Source organism: Typopeltis vanoorti, chromosome 3 (genome assembly GCF_054136105.1).
Source record: "Typopeltis vanoorti isolate ZY-2024b chromosome 3, IOZ_Tvanoo_1.0, whole genome shotgun sequence".
Classification (NCBI taxonomy): Eukaryota; Metazoa; Arthropoda; class Arachnida; order Uropygi; family Thelyphonidae; genus Typopeltis; species Typopeltis vanoorti.
In genome coordinates, this window is record NC_143551.1 from 170793883 (window position 1) to 170811873 (window position 17991).

The following is a 17991-nucleotide window of genomic DNA, read 5'->3' on the forward strand; positions in this document are numbered from 1 at the left end:
TCTTTAATTGATTATTTCTTTCATTACGTCAGATTACGTCACTGACTGCTATTCACCTCCAGCAGCTGCGGGGTCGTCTCCGTACAACATGGTGCCAACATCACAGAGTCAACCCCCTGGTCAGATGATCAGTCCGCCCCCTCCACCTGGCGCTGCACCACCTCAGGATGGCATGTACAGCATGGCCATAAATGGTGGCGACACCTATCAGCCAGTGTCTTCGATGGGAGCTAACGTACAATCGCAGGTAATTTTATCCCTTCATATTTTGTGTTTACTTTGGCTTGCCATATATATATATATATATATATATATTGATAAACTTTATGAAACAAAGAAAATTCAAGCAAACCGGATCCCTTGACTTTATGTGAACTACTTGATAGTTCACATTTGTTTGGCTAGAGAGAAAAAAATTGTGAAGGGGAAAAAAAAAAGATGCAACCAGCATCTTTTTTTTTTTTTCGAAACACAAGACAAGAGTTGATTAGTTCAAATTCATCTGACGATCTATAGTAGTTATTCCCCACCTAAAAAAAAAAAATTAATTAATTAAAAAAACCCATGAATAATGAATTATATAAAGAGTTCATTTAATTTTTTTTTCTGAATCTGCATGCATCGAATTGTAACCCCTGGATGAGTGGATCAAAATGTCCGTTTTTAATTTAAGCAACTTCTACACACTCGCAGCGGTCTGCAAACAGAATTAGCTTCCTACGAAATGTAAGCCACTCAAACTGCCGACTGTTTATATATCTGAAGATAAAACGTTTTTTTATGAGACTTTATTTTTAAAGCAAAGTTCGGTGCTTCAAAAGTTTTGCCGTATGCATATAAACTATCCCGAATATTAAGTTTATTCTGAGAAATTCAAAATCGTTATCTGAAGTGAAAAGTAAATCTAATTCTACGGTTAATCTACCTGGTTGACGCCTTTTAACCCTGAGGTAAAGAATTGGTTTTCGTCTCCATTCCATAAACACCTATAGATTTAATATTCTCTGTGCCATTAGGAGAAATTCTTATCAGAGCGCAGCACTTGACGATGATTGACAGCAGGAAAGTGGGCCTGCATTTTACCTACTGAAGTACTGTAATGTTAAAGCGATTGGCAGACGCAGATGTTTCGAATACCGAGTCTCGTGATATTTCTGTACATTCGCAAAGCAAGGAGGGGAGAAAACGTACCGCACTCAGTAAGAACATGGAAGGTGGAGATGTGAGTAAACATGCAAACCTCCTCTCCATCATGGGAAAGTGTCAAATTGAAAGAAGGCAACGGTGGGCCAACGAAACTACTCGTTCATTATGTGTAGCGTAAGTTTCGGACCCCCCCCCCCTTTCCTCGCACATATGTAATTTGGTAATTATTAAATCTCTCAGACGCTTGATGTGAAGGCGTCGGTGATTTACAATTACTCGAAACAAGATGTTCGTCGGATTTCATCACGGTTTGATTATAAATCAAAGCAAATAATAATAATTATCGGAACAATAGTTGTCCTGATTTGCAAATCGGTTTCTTGTACTAAGTTTGAATAATTTGAATTGTACGAATGCTACATTAAGAGAGGCAGAAAGAGAAAGCAGGACAACTAGTTAAAGCGTGAAGAACAAAATCTTTATTCTCTTAAAGGACAGGCATGCTGATTTCCTTCAGGATTCTATTATCCTTCTTTTCCTCCCCGTATCTTAGCAAGATGTACCCGAATATTGAAGAATGTAAGATGCCTTAAAAATAGTACTGGAAGTTTTTTCCACTTGGTTAGACTATAATAAATTTAGTTTAATCCTTTATCTAAGTGTAGCAAACAAAGTTTGCACCTGAAGTATCTTCAGGACTGAGGCAACTCGTGGTAAAGGTGGACCAAGCTTTCATCACTCCTTGTCTTAATATCTTCGATGATGCAAAGCACATCTCCTTGTGGACATGTATAATGCTATGCATTATGCACTATGACCCTTCCCTTAATGCATAGCATTATACATGCCCACAAGGAGATGTGCTTTGCATTATGGGAGATACTAAGACAAGGAGTGATGAGAGCTTGGTCCACCTTTACCACGAGTTGCCTCAGTCCTGAAGATACTTCAGGTGCAAACTTTGTTTGCTTATACTTGGATAAAGGATTAAACTAAATTTATTAAAAATAGTACATTGTGGATTAGCTTAAAAAGAAAATCCCACACCATCGATTATGATGGAATAAAGCGAAGAGAAATTACACGAATTATATTTTTTATGACTTCAATTTTTGTGCTTTTATAAACCGTACAAAATATATTAAGAAACACTTTAGCCGATAAAATAAGAATGTGTTTCAGTACCCTACCTGCTCAATAACCAATGATATTAAGAGAGGGAGAGCCCTCTGTAAATTGGGATCCCAAGAGAGTGAGGAACTGAAATTTGAAGAACTTATGACAAAAAAACAAAACAAATAAACGTTTACAAATTGTCATTGTGATAAATTTGTATTAATATATTGGCTTTGTATTGCATCTTCGAATTCTACAAAAGAAAATAAAAACAAAGCTTCCTTGTGTACTTTCTTCTTCTTCAGAGCTATTATAGTTCTTTAAGTGCTTCTTTAGTTTTTTTATTTTATTTTATTTATTTATTTTTAATTCTTAAAGGTCTAAGACATAGCGCCTTCCTGAATTCACAAGTTACAAACCTAAGATTGATGTAATGTTAAGCGTATTTCCTTACATACAGTTCAAGTAGGATTGTGGCCTGGTTGTCTGACCAGGGTCTTCTGGAGTGAGCACAATTTCGGGTTTATCCACCCTCAGCTTTTCGTGGGTGAGATTCACTAAAAGCTTAACAACAACAAAAAATCTGCGTGTATTCAAGTGTATAAATTAAAAAAAAAAAATTCTGTGTCGAATTAATTTGTTTATGTTGATGGCTATCTTCTGCGTTATATAGAGGTCTCCGACATGTTGCTTGCCGGAGATCACCCACTTCTACCACTATAACCTGCGATGTGCAGGATATGATTCTTTTATGATTGTTTCATTAAAGGATTGCTGGCTCTTCTGCCTTCCATGGGAAAATGCTCTGATTCTAATTTGGTTATTTATTGTATTTATTGGAAAACGCACACGTTTAATTAGACGATTTAATGCAACTGTGGCTGATGATTTATACGAACAATTTGCTCGATTATGATGGTCGAAAAGATAATTTTATCGTTGCCGCAACTCGCAAATAACCAGTCAGATCGCATGAACACGTTTGAATTGTTATTTCGATATTTTTCCACGTACAGTTAAAGTAATAGATGCTTAAAGATTGACAATAAATCGAATACAATTTCTCCGTAGAAAATATTTTAAACGTAACTAATTGTTAATATTCTTAAGATCAACAGCATTTGGAGACTGTATTCATAAGAAGAATTTCGAAGGATAATTTTTATCTTGCAAAGTATTCTTTCTGGTCTTTACAGAGACAAATATTAAACCATTCTAAAAAAATAATTGTCCAGGCTCTGAAGGTCGAGCGTTATATGTAAAATTGTCATCTTTTAATACCACGTTACTGGCATTGATGTGTTGGAATAATAAATGATTTATTATGTTAACTTTGTATCAACGTACAAAGCTCATTAAGCCCAGACATCGGGTTTTCTTCTTATATATTCATAAGGGCTATTCAAGTGCGCGTGTTTGGGTTTTTCTTCCAAGTAACTGAGTTCCCTTCTTCGAAACACAGAACAGCCTGAAGCATGCAATTATCAGATAGGATATATCCAAATCATGGCGAAATCCTGCCTTCTTTAGATGTGCGTATGCTTATATACACATACTGGCCACTATATTAGAAACTTCGCAGAAATCAGTGGTTTCCGTGTAGGCGTGCTACTGCCAACACCGACCCTCTTCAATTACCTGCTCATAGTTCCAAATATCGGTCTGCCTCATTAAATGCTTCGGTCAATTGCTGCACACACACACACACAGGAAGTTCTCTTTGTCAGTAAAAGCCTTCTCACGAGACGGCGATCTCGTTCCTCACAGTTTTTTTTTTTACCACAGTTACGCCTCTTAGAAGGAATGTTGGTTATTTATCCACTGATTAAACACCCAGGATATCTCACCTTTTGAGAAACCAGTGAGCTCTGCTGTTTTCAAAATCGTGGCTCCAGCCAGACGGGCACCTACATTAACCATTAAGCCCCTTATCAAACTCCGAAAGATCCTTTGATTTTCTCATTGTGATCAACGCTATTGGCGATTACTGACCACCAGCGTTCTTAAATAGTTGCCTAGATCACGTGGTGACGCACATGACCAAGTATTACACATACCGAATTAGAAACCTTTATGCAGATATACTAAACGTCACTTACGTGCAGAATACTTTCCCACGTGAGGTTTCAGACATTTAGGAAGAGTTTTCGTTTGGCACTGCTTGAATACCGCCCACAGGGACAATTTATCTCTGGTGAGTTGAAATCTTGGTGCTCAACCAGTGATGGAGTTAATACTTTAGTATTAACTCTATCGGTGAAATCCTTGACAGCTTTCATTGAGCTTGGAGCACTTGTATTTCGTCCACTGCGGGTTTCAAGTGCGATGACTTTAATTATCTTGCCATAGTTTCTGTTGTGATAGCGCTTGATCAAACTGTCCGCGCATGAAATTGAAATTGGAGTCTTTCCTGTGGAATGGCAAATGCTACTTTTTAAAAGAAGCTTCCTTCTGTTTAAAACTTGTATGATTATTCCCAAATTTATTATTTAGTACGTTAATCTTAATCTAATCTAATCTTTCTTAATCAAATTCTGAGTAGAATTATTTGTGATATTTTTCGTGGGGGAAGATGATAAAAAAAAAGAACTTTCCTACCCCCATTTTTTTTCTCACTAAATGATTTCTTTCTGTTTGAACACATTGTGCGCATGCGTCCCCCTTATCCGGGGCTTTTTTGTTCAAGCACCTCTACTGCACCTTAAGTGGCTGGCTCTGCCCTCATTAGCGGAACTTAATCCGATTTTCGAAGCGTGTCGCCAGTGCCAATCGTCCTTCCTAGGAACACAACTGACCAGCTGAATGGGCAGAAAATTGCCAGTTTTTCTTGCAGTGTGAGTTTGGTCATTGAATTAGTGTTGTTAGGGCTCAAGACCTAACTTGTCTTACTCTTTTTGTCGTGGGTGGAGAACTAGCGGAAGTAAAGAGGCTGATAGAGACTAGCTTTGTCGTCTTCATTTAGAGACTTAGTCTTTCCAGATTAACACTGTTTATTGGTAGCATCACACGATGACCCAGACTTTAACAAGCTGTATCGATGCCTTTTGTCGTGTCTCCTACCAATGTCAGTTTCTTCTGATGACATTCGTAAATACTTCCTTTCTTGTTATTCTCATTTCAGCCTCCCCCCTTCGTTTTCTCTTTGCTTTGCTAGTATGTGACAATATCCTCATGTGTCCAAATCCAAACTAGTTGTGATAGATGAAGTTTAAAATAATGCCTCTATGGTGAGTAAAACAAATGCCGGAGTGGCTCTGTTCATTGCATGAGGGCTTTCTGCAATTGACATTATCCTCAGTTCCATTAGTGTTTTTGTTGAAATATGATGAAGAAAACAAAAAACAAAAAAAAAAATCTAGAAATCTTGGCGTGTTGAATAGGGAGTTGAATTTCCGGGATGGACATCTTGCCCATGGCAGTACAAAGAACGCCTTAACAGTGAGAAGAACATTAAAAATATAAGTGATTACTCCACTCACATAGGACTTTATTATTATTGTTCCGGGCAACTCCAAGGAGTCGACAGACTCATCGAGGGAGGCCCCCAACATCATGTCAAGAACAACTATTCGACATTGACACAGTATCTATCATACCTTGCCTTGAACTCATTCACGGTCGTAGCACCCACAACAGACTCTGGAAGCTTATTCCACTCATTCACTACTCTCCAAGTAAAAAACCTAGCTCTAACACCCTTGTCAACCATGCTCTTGCCCAGCTTCCATTCATGGCCCCTAGTCCTCCCACCACCAGTCATATTTTCAAAAATATTTTCTGGATCAATCTTATAGAAACCCTTCAGTAATTTGAATGTCTCAATCATATCACCCCTCCTTCGCCTATCGACCAATTTCTGCAACCCACAAATCTTCAACCTGTTCTCATAAGGTTCATTCCACAGACCTGCTATCATCTTGGCCACTCGTCTCTGGATCCTCTCCACTTCCTCCCCATCACGAAGAAACCCTGGTGCCCATAACTGGGCACAGTAATCCAGATGGGGTCTTATCAAGGCTCGATACAGAGGAACAACAACTTGTTTGTCTCTGCATGTTCAAGTATTTTTCAGAAGCCAAGTGATTTGGTGAGCTGTTTTAGTCACTTTTGCAATGTGCCCCCTAAACTTCAATTCCCTATCCACCAACACTCCCAAATCCCTGGCCTCATCAATCTCCCGGAGTACGGTTCCACCAATGCGATATACTTTAGATCTTTTATTACTTTAGATCACATCTGTTGCGGACACATTTGGTCGCTACGCAAACTCGTAGGGGGGGGGGAGGGAGAATGATATGATTGAGACATATAATTGATAAGAGGAGCTTACACATGCGGATACCGGGATATTTTTTCAAAAGGGTTGAAGGAGGAAAGAGATTCGAACAAGAAGCCATCTCTGTAAACTGTATATATGGGTTATGAGTAAGTGCGTGAAGCGTAGATGAAGACGGCAAGTTAATGAGAAAGAATTGCCGGGTGATCCCATGAGTGTGCAGATGGTGGATCCATGAGATATTTGTAATAATAAAGTCAAGAATTGAGATAATTTAGTCGTACTGTGAAGAAGACTTTTTTGGCAGGACAGTCGTTGTGTACTCCCCTGTTTCCAATTTTACGCCATATATTTTCTGTTGAAAAAACTGGAAATATTATATTTTTCATTTTAATTAAGATTATAATCTGTTTATCGTACATTTAAGATGTTGATTTTTTTTTTTTTTTTCTTGTAGGCCAGTGCTTTGAGGCACGTCATCGCACAGACTGCAGGTTATTCTGATGGACTCCCGCCGCAGTCATCAGCGGGGATGTACGACCCCATGCACCAGGTAAGAAATATATTCCCATGTGTTTGTAGTGTTTGCTGCTCATCGAATACGTTGCTACTAAATGATAGATGGTAACACGTTCTGAGAGGTTCTCACAAAACACTTCAATGTACGCAGGACAGCTAGTTGTTGTTCGGTTTCTTTACCATGACAACTAAGTTTGGAAAAATAATCATTGTTTGCTGTGGATTCAGCGATTGTTTTCGACATTATCGATATTGTTAATCTTCCCATACACGCCATGTAACAAAAATGTTGACTGTTAACAGATCAGCATTAAAAAAAAAATCTTCTTAACATTACGTTTCAAAAATTAATATAAAGTCTACCACTATTTCTAATACCATTCTTTATACTAGTAACCCCCCCCCCTAAGGAATATGCAATAATTTATTTAGTATTTGCAACGAATAGTTTGTGCAGATTCCTTTAAATGTTGTTATCCTAATCCCCAAATATACCTTTAGGTTAATTATTTGATTTTCCACTTTGAAGAAGTTGCGTATGCCTGCCTAGCGTGTAGAATACATAATAGGAGGAGCTCGGGAATAAAATGCTGTTACGCCAAAGGTATTCTGAGATGTATTCGTAGTTCAGAAAATCCCGTGAAAGCAAGAAGAAGGAATGTTTTGCTAAATCCATCCTACTTGTAGGATATTTTCGAAACTAAGCAGCACGGTCATCCATTCCCATTCTGTGGCTAATGTGGTCTTCATCGCACAGTCTGAGACGGTCCCCTGCTTATTGACGCTCGATGTGGCTTGAATAAAGCCGTGTTTTGGTTTCATGGAACAGGGTTGTGAATTGCACGATCCTTAGCCCACTTACGGAGACTGATGTTCGATAGATTTATACATAACAGTTCGTAAACAAGTCATCACGGAAATAGCGGTGTTATGCCGATTTGCATAAGAACTTGTTATTTTGCTGATGGGAGAATGATAGAACGAAAAACTTGTCCTGAAAATTTATTCTTTTCAAAAATAGGAGCATATAATTCTGAACGCGAACTTTGTACCTTACAGTAACCAGTCAGTAGTAGTTTATAGAATAATTAATGTGTATAAAATTATTTTACATTGAACTGAAATGAATCGCCATTTCCTGGAGTAATTTCGTACAATTTCCGAACTTTAATATCTTTTAAAATTGGTCGCTTTTTTTTTTTTTTGTGAAACCGGAAGTGGGCAGTTTTCACTCTTATTTTAAAATGGCAAAAATCAAAACTTTATGGCATTTATAGGTTATCATTTTGAAGAATCCAATCATATTCACAAGAGCTTTGAAGTCTGTCCCTTGACCAGAATAAGATTTCTTATTTTTCCTGTTTACTTATCACGTGAGATGCTTTTCAGGCCTCTCACCTGTTAACGCACGAGAAGGAAGTAATGTCGAATGAAGGAAGGGATCAGGAGAGGGGAGGTGGTTAAAATAATGCAAACACATTATTATACTTGCAGGTATTCCTTAGTATACTTTTGTATTCTTGCTGCAGTTAATATCGCTGCTGTTGAACATTTCTGGCTTAGTGGAAGAAGTTGGAAACGAGAGGAGACCAGCTTTCTTCTGATCGCATTGATTGACGTGTATAAAATTATTTTACATTGAACGAAATGAATCACCATTTCCTGGGGAATTATCGAATCCCTGAAAATAACCGAAAGGGGAAACGCTGAAATAAACCCGTTTCCGGGGACTGTGACCCCTGCACGCTTTGCCATTTCTTAACTTTCCCTTCATTTCTCTCGTATAATTTATTGAACACAAGTGTCGTATCTGCTCCTCGATCGCAGTACGAAATATCCCTCTTGTCTTCGGCGTATGTCCTCCCTCACCACCCCCTTAGTAGTTGCACGTTTCTGAGAGGGAAAGGTGGACCATGTATACGTAGAAATTCTTTCAGCAGTGTCTTATAAAGTATCCATGGTAGCTACGTGTATTTGTGGAGAAACAGTTCATTTCTGTGACACAAGCCTCGTCAGCGAATGCGTCCCCATAGTCATGCATATAAGTTTAATTTTAGAGTATTATTTTTCCCCAGGCAGTGGCTTGCTAAATATAAATAACATTTATACTGTTAAATTACTTGGGATTAATTGAACTCTTTTACGATAATGGTCAGTAATTACAGTAATTTTTCGCCATTGAGAATTACTTCGGGTTCTCTGTAGAAAGAAAACTAAAGTCGTCACGATTTATGTCGCCTATTATGTTTGGCTTTCGTCTACAGTGATGAAAGGAGAGCACAGGAATGCTGACGCCTGAACGTAAATCAATCTCTCTTTTCTTGTTACAGTGATACAGAGCGTGCAGCCAACTGGCCGCAGTGTATGTACACCAGAGACACCTACAGGCAAGAGACACACATACTTAGAAGAGCGAGCATCGCATCTAACTATAAAATAAGTTTTCTGATGGAAAACTATAAAATTATCTAAGAATGGTTTGTGCTTTACATCCAAACGAACACATTTCGGAAGATGATGGACTTCAAAATCTGATAGCAATGCGATGATAATGGTTTTCAACTGTTTATTAGTAATCTTCGCGAACAGTTTCTTTTTTTTTTTTTTAATGAATGAAGAAAAGAGCTTAAAAGTTACAACTTTGGAATTGAAATTATTAAAGGAAAGGATTATAAATATAGACAAAAATGTTTGACCTTTGAGACTGCAAAAAGTGTCAAGAGCATATAAGTAAGCCTTTGATCATCTTTCCTTAGATAGCATAAAATAATGATATCTGTTTATAATCCTTTCTTTTAGTATTTTTTTTCCATTTATTAATTTTATCCTTTATCTGACATAGTTCATTGCTTAATAAAACAAACAGTTCCCTTTAAATTTAGCTCTTTTTTTTTATATACATCGTGTGTTTTATTGTTACCTTGCAGTTATTGGATAATATTATTATTCTCATTAAAAATGTTTTTGCGAATGAATTGTTATAACTTCAAATTGAATTGACGTTGTTCTTTTTTCTTTTTATTATTCCTCTACAGCCTACAGAACTCCATCCCTAGTATTGCTGACAAGCCAGCCAGTAAGAAGAATTCAGAGAAAGATTCAACATCCAATCAGGACTGAACTATGGAACTTCACTCATAACCTTTCCGACCTTCAAGAGCACTTTTATTTCATTTTCCACCATTGTTCTTGCACAACATCAGGGTTACAGTGTTTAGTGGTTACCAGGCGGCGCCACGTGTATCGGGCCCCCCCAGACCATTAATTTCGACAGAAGTCGGAAGAGTCACCAGTCGTTACCATTTTTCAGGTTGTGCCTGCAGCCGATCTTCTCGGTACGGATACCGGTTGACCTATTACTTGTGGGACTAGAAGACGAGACCGATCCCGCCTGTCTCCCACAAAAAAAAAAAAAAAAAAAAAAAAAAAATCAGCAGTCTCCTCCCACATATACATTGCACCCTTGCTGCCTCTTGGATGCAAACCGACAACGGACTTTTTTGCTTTCTCCAGAACATGGTGGTGGCCAGTGTATTCACACATCGCCCTTTTGGGAGGGGTGAGACAAAGACCTTGCTGTGATGGAAGAATTAAACTCTTGACACCAGTGTCCACTTATAAAAGATCTCCATATTCTCGTCCGAATGGTTCTTCTGTTTTTTTTTTTGTTTGTTTGTTTGTTTTTTATTTTTTGTTTTTCCAGCAAAGGGACATTTTCATCCGGGCATCTTCATCCGGGGACATCAGGAAACCATCATGGACTATGTATAGTGTTATTATAACCAAGTATTTGCTCTTGGTTCTTTCAAAAGATATTCTATTAACAAAGCAGGCAAACGGTCTTCTTTTTTTTTTTTTATCTTCCTGGCAGGAAGATACGGCGCTACCTGTTTATGATACCACCCGAGGATAAAGTGTGTATGTGTGAGTGATGGTGGGATGGGATAGGGCACTACACTATCAGATATTGCTCAACGAGAATGAATAGTTTATTATTATTATTTTTATTATTACTATTTTTGTCAGTGTTCATTCATACGAAACAGATGATAGCCAGAGTTTGTTTTGAGCACCATACCTAGTCCGCTGTAACCAATGGTAGATACAAAATCTGGAAAAAACTAATCGATACCCAGAGTTCGTTTTGTGACAGTATATTCAATCAAACTAGAGCGGGTACGTATTAACCTCCTAGTAAACTTTCATTTACGATTGGAGGAAACGACTAGTGTTCATTTTTAGGGAGAAAAAAAAAAAAAGAATATCATTCTTGGTTTAAAAATTAGACTTTTTTTTCTTCGCCCGAGGCTATATTTTTCACCGTTATAAAAATAACAAAAAACTGCCAATGGAGTACGTATACATCCGTTTTGCTTACTGCCATTTAAAAAGATCATGGGTTAACTCGAAACGTGTATTATATCTTTCATTTTTCCAAAAAAAAAAAAAAAAGAAAGAAACCTAGTCCATATTTAAATTACTTCTTTTAGCACACACCTCTTGTACAGAATACACAACAGGAAACCTTATCAGATGGATGAAATTTGGGTGAATGACGTGTGGTAGCACTCGGGTGGTGGTGAAATAGGTGGCGTTGTGATATATGTACACCTGTTGTAGTATGGTGCGTAGTTTCTGCGAGTGACCATGGCGTTTGTTATGTTGACCATTTGGTGAACCAGAGTCGAGGATGTACTTGTGGTTGTTACTCTTGGAGTTCCCAATATGCAATTCGAAATGATCACCAACCTTTTTGTAATGTTATTTTTTTTTTAAAAGAAAGAAAAAAAAAGTTGACCTTCAATATTTAGCCTCAAAAATATGTCCTTTGAAGAGGCACGAATCAAGAGTAACTTCTCAATTTATGTAGTTTTAGGTAAATGTAAATATGCAAAGTAACTTAAACATGGGCTTTCTCTACGGACAACTTTGAGCCGTTTAATAAAGTGAACTACGTAATGAAGATTAAAATAATTTTACAGTAAAGCTGTTGTTTATACTTCTTTGTATTTGTTTAAGTTATAGGATTGAGTTCTCATATTAATGTATTTACAAATGTCTTTATTACGTTTTGTACATTAATGTTTTTAGGAACAACAACACAGGGATTTACACTGTAGTAAAAGTTATTGATAATGTAGGTAGTTTTACTATTGAAGAGCTTCTGATAAATATAGATTTAAGATGGGTTTTGATGCCTTGTGTATAAATGCGAATCATAATTGAAAAAAATGTACAAATAAAAAAACCTGGAGAAAGTTAGGATTAGAATTCGAGTTCGCCATCGGGTCTTGTTACAAACGCCCACTGCAGAAGCGGTTTTAATTTGTAAATTACTGGTTTGATAGGAGTCACTGGATGGTACTCTTGCTCTCAGGGGGGGCTTACCCTCGGAGCCTTTGTACAGACCGTTTCTTGTGTGTCTTGTTCTCTGTTGTTGCCACTCTCTGTAGACTAGATGTCGCTGCTGTCGCAACGATAGCTCTGGTTCTGGAAGTAGTGGAGGATTGTGTGAGCCAGCAGCACAATAAATAGTTTGTCTTTTCATGCGTTTTTCGTGTTCATTTATTTACTGCACATTCATAAAATTAAAAATAGACATTGAAATACATTTAAGTATTTTTTTTTTTTACTTTCTCACAAATACGTATTCATTGCATCGTTGGGAAAAATTCTGTAATCGATATCTGATGGTAGCGCATTCCTCATAACTGCTCCGTTCTCTGCTTGCCGAAGGTGACCATCTTATTTATGTTTTTTTTTCCAATCGCAGAAGTTAAAATCGGTTCACTGATCAGTGATCCCTCATTAAGTTGAAACATTGGAACACATTTTATAAAATACCATGGCCAGATTCAATTAATGCTATCAGTAAACCGTAACAGTGACGTAAATTTGAACACCACTTCATCGACAAGGCCATCATTTGAATTTCATAATATGTTATGTGTGCAAAAAGAATTAAGAATACTTAGAGGTCGGGTTTTAAAGTTTCTTTTATCCTGTTTGTTCACTCGGTTTTATGTCTCAATGACTTGATAAAGTTATTAGAAGAAGAAGAATTACATTTTGCTACTCGGAATTAAAATCCATGTGATTTTGATTCAACGAACGTTATAAGATTATTATAACCAATAAGAATCATTCAAAAATCCGGTGATACTTGTTTACTTAGCTTCTAACAAGTTGTCAAGTACGTCGTAGAAGTCACCGTGGTCTCTGAAAACGGTTTCACAAAAAGTGAAGCGGATTAACTTGAATTTCTGAGAAGATTGTTTTTTAAGTGATTCAGTATAAGTCTTTATTACATTAAGCTTTTCCTTGAAAAATTATAAGATTATGTTCATAACACATTAAGGAAATGAAGTCCTTGACCTTGGCTTCTTAATACGCAGATTTGCTAAAATAACCTCATACTGAAATAAATGGGCGTAACTCGATTCCATCTCAGCTCTTGTTCTTGAGGCCTTTTTAAATCCTTCCTAAATTATCTTAATGCGCATATTAAAGACAATCTTTTAGTAAATTAACTTCTATTCTTTTGGAATGAACCTATCGAGCCGACTAAATGCAGCCATTCGGAAAAATAGTCAATCGCGATCAATCTGAAGCATCGAATCATCTGGCATTTGCATTTCAAGCTCCGAGAGAATTTGAGTTAGCACTCCACGCTCTTCATTAACCCGTTTCCATGACAACATTGACTGTGAGATTACATAAACGTTTCTTTTGCGAAGTTCATATTTTATTTTACTTCGTTTTTAAGATTTCCAAATGCGTGCGTATACACCGAACAAGTTTCATCACTGCATTAATCACAAACTCCAGGAGATAATTGTCTCCTGGGAGAACCGCCGAATCTAAGTTAATGGACAAATAAAATCTGATACATACAATAATGCCGATGATTTATCTTCGGTCATCGTTCATGGTTGAAGAAATATATCAAATTCATTGTGTATTGTAAGAATTTAGCCCCTTACTAATTGATATTAATAGGGCGTGGTGCTGTTAAAATTAACTAAAACTTCAATCGGCGATTTTTTTTTTTTTTTTTTTTTTTTTTTTTCCCTCGTTGGGTTATTTTATGCAGATTCCCCTAGACATGAACTGGCTTTAAATGAAGAGAAAAATCATTCTTACGTCAGTAATAATTAATTTCAATATACGTTTACAGATCATTTCAAAAGGACCGCAATTAGTTTGAGTTTTGCTATCAGTTGAAATGTCAGTTCACAAAAACATAGCAAATCACGCACACACACATTCATCCTCCCCCTTCTCATCCTCTTTCAGAAAAAGCCACATTATTTCTAAGTTGTTTTGTTAGGCACACGTCAGTTCTACTACATACCAAACATGTACCCCTCGCATGGCATCGTGATTCGAGGGGTACTCAAACTGCATATTAAGTTAGGGGTTAATGGTGTTCAAGTGCCTTTGGGTAGTCTGCTATCTTGTGTATTAATTATTAAAAAGTTGTTTCGGAAGTCCTTTTACAAAAGAGATTTTATCATAGCACACGGAACCACGAAAAAAAGATAGAAATGAAAATAAAAATTTTGTGTGGAGTGTGACCCGACACAAGATTTGCCCGAAGGTATTTAAGTTTACGTACGTTGGGAAAAAAATAATCGTCCAACGTCGATGCTACTGTTACATAAAATAGCTTCTAATGCATTGAACTCTCGAATCCGGTATTCCAAAATCTTTATGAAAACCGGTTATTATTGTAAAAACAATTCTACCTGTACATTTGTATAACACCAAATTACGCTTGAATCTAAGAGAAAAAACATTGAATAACCCTTCCGAAGAATTAATAGTTTTTCTGTGGAATGATTGCACCCACTGGGTTCGATTGACTGGGTGCAATCATTCCACAGTGCACTCCATTTTGAAAGATTTTTCTAAAAAAAAAATTCTTTATTATTAGTTTCTTTTGTTTATAAAAGGATAATCAATAAATATAATTATTTAATTTTAAATATTGTTTGATAGCATATATTCCCGATCTTCAATTAGGGGCTCCAACTAAAATAAAGTCCCGAATTGTACTGACAGGACTGAATAATAATATTTATATAAACAGACAGCATCGTTTATATTTAATGTCCATTTGAAATAGCGTTCAGCAGTACAGCGTGTGAATTGCTGTAATTAAAAAAAAAAAAAAGGCAAGGAGAATTGGTTGATTCATGCAGGTCATGCCATTGCCACTCTTAGGGGATTCAGTGCAATGGTGGAAGATTAATAATATAATAAGCTTTAAAAAAAATTTAATGAAATATGCGAATATTACAGTTATGTGATAGGAATGCGTGACAAAGAACCAATTTTGCCTATTGGCACGATGTTTTAGTAGGCTTCTGACGCATGCGCACGCAACACGAACAACATAAAGGTCCATTAAATAAAGATCTTCAATTATTTTTTTTAATGACCATCATACACTGTTTTTCCCACTTAATATACGGATTTTATAAATGCGGTTTATAATGGTCCAGGAGCTCGTGCCACCTACTACCTCATATTCCATCTCACTATGTAAAGCTTTGTAAAGGAACCTTGAATGTCTTCAGGTTGACATACTCTCGTACAACTATACAAGTAGAGTTCGGTTGAATGGGATGTTGGAGTAAATGCAAGTTGGGTAGAAAGAATTCACTATTGAATTCTCGAACTGCTCCATTGGCTAAGGATCTGAGCAGTCCACTCGAAGAGGGACTGCATAAGGATACAAAGTAAAATTGTATTGATTAAAATCAATCGCTAAGCGATCCCTCACTTAGAGTCGATAGCTTTGTCTAGCAACTGTGTGTGGAATGTTTTTGATTCGTAGATTAAATTTCCATTGAGATTTTATTTGGGTTGCGCTGATCCGAACGGTAGGTGAAACGATCTAATAGTGAATGAGGTTGAGTTTTGTTCAATGAAAATGCAGTTTCGTCGCATGGGGAATGTGGAAAATTAAAATTGATTCATTTGCTAAGTTCAAGGCAGACAGTTCAGAAGTACTGTAGCCAGGTTATTGATATCAACTTCAAAATGGTTCTACCGTCCAATATGCTTTATTCTGCGGCGTGTTTCTCTTCTCTTGCAGTTGACTTTTCTCACGGTTGATTTTTTTTTTTTTCCTTTCACCAGAAACTCCTTCCTATAAATTGAAGCGTGAACACTCAGCTCTTCAGGATACATAATCAAACGTCGACTTCCGCATGGGAGAGGGCAAAAATATGCAAGCATAGACTTTCCAAGATGTCACTGGTGCTGCTTGTTTGTTTATTTGACCCTCCTACCTCAGAAAATTGCTTTGCCCCACCCTTCTACAGACACTCCTGTAATGGTCTGATGGCGATCCCACTCCATAACATAAATTCCATTGTACAGTTGAACTCTGCCAACAGAAAGAGCTGAAAGAAATGTAATTGACACATTGCGTTGCTATGGTGACCTTACAAAAGTCCTGAAGCATGTCTATTTCTCGGTTTAGACCAATGGGAATCATAAACCAAAGTGCAGTGTCCTTAATCTAAAAAAAAAAGTGTTTTTTTTTTTTTTTTTCTAAAAAAAACAGTTTACAAATAACTTGTATTTTACAGTATCTATATACTGTAATATACAGGATAGCTCCTCCTCTTTCCCTCCCTCCCTTCCGACACAAAATCAGTGGCATAGATAACCTACAACACACTGTTCGCTATCAATGAAAAACACAAAGGCAAGGATACATTACGGGAAACGAAGTTCCACTCATCCAATGCACTTCCGGTACATTAAAAGTGCGTACGAATTGGTCAGTTGTTCCGATATTGTGTGAACCGTATCCCCTGGTGATCTAGTGCCATTCGTTGCTGGGGTGTCAATATTTGAAATGCTCCTGCTAAACAGCGTTGTGGAGATAGAGGCGCCCTCTGTAGCAGATTCTGAAAACAATTTCTGCAATAGAAGTAAAATATAGCATTAAGTGAGAGTGTGAGCTATTTAAGTCCTTGCAGTTCCCTTTTTTTTTTTTTTTTTTTTTGAATGCCAGTTCAGACAACAAATAAGCAATGGGGAAGGGGGGGAGAGGATGTTTGTAATCACGCTCCATTAAACATCAAGAGATTATTCGCGCTATCGTTCAAACATTTTCATCTTTTACACACTAGTGAATATAACTTCAAATCTTTCAAACTCAAACACACACAAGCAAGCGTTTCTAGCCCAACATCCGATTTGTTTACTGCTTAAGCTGAGACTGATAATGAGTACTCCAAGTCTTGATATAATTCTCTTCGTATCTGCTTCACTGGAGTAAATTCCCATCCTTCATAGCTGTCGTTTTTGTGCTCACTGCACCTCTGTTGTTCAACTTAATAATTTACGATGTTTTCGGCCTGTAGTATTTCAATTTGCAGGACTCATTATATGTGGTACCGATCCAGTCATGCATGACCATACGTTGACCAACGGAGTGTTTTCGTACGGTTGGTGTTATCCTGCTTCCGTATATCGCAACCGTGTGAGTCATTCTGTTTTTTGTCTGCCACATATATATTCATCTTTTGTTTTATTTATTTTGTCGTGAACAGATACTACAATGCGAGATTCAACTATTTTCTACTATTGAACTATTCAACCATTGGAGACATACAACGAAGGACTTTGAGCCAAATGATTCGCTTACCTAAGTCGGAAGAACGACCGTACCTTTTGGTTGGGGAAAAAAATAAGTTGAAATCGACTCCTTCGTAGGTAGTGAAAACATTCAAGTTTAAGAAAGCTAAGGAAAGTTACGATTATTTTGTGTCCCAAGAGACTGAATATCCACATAGTTCTAAAGTGATTGGATACTTCAATTATTTTAAAACCAGAAAAGTTTCCTATAATTTCGGTTTGGTCTTCGAGTATCGTTTACGAGTAGCTGATACGTCGCAGAGCAGTTCAATGAT

General features: G+C 37.1%; 1 protein-coding gene across 2 annotated transcripts in view; it reads left to right on the plus strand.

Moving 5' to 3' along the window:
- The window catches only part of LOC150108742 (pre-B-cell leukemia transcription factor 1-like), a 457214-nt gene extending 444612 nt beyond the window's left edge, over positions 1-12602 (plus strand). For both annotated transcript variants that reach the window (XM_090416205.1, XM_090416206.1), the window contains 3 exons: positions 33-247; positions 6996-7091; positions 10093-12602. In XM_090416205.1, the coding sequence (XP_090272331.1) occupies positions 33-247; positions 6996-7091; positions 10093-10113 (332 nt within the window). In that variant the 3' untranslated portion in view covers positions 10114-12602. The remainder of the gene's footprint in view (positions 1-32; positions 248-6995; positions 7092-10092) is intronic.
- Positions 12603-17991: the final 5389 nt, after the last annotated feature.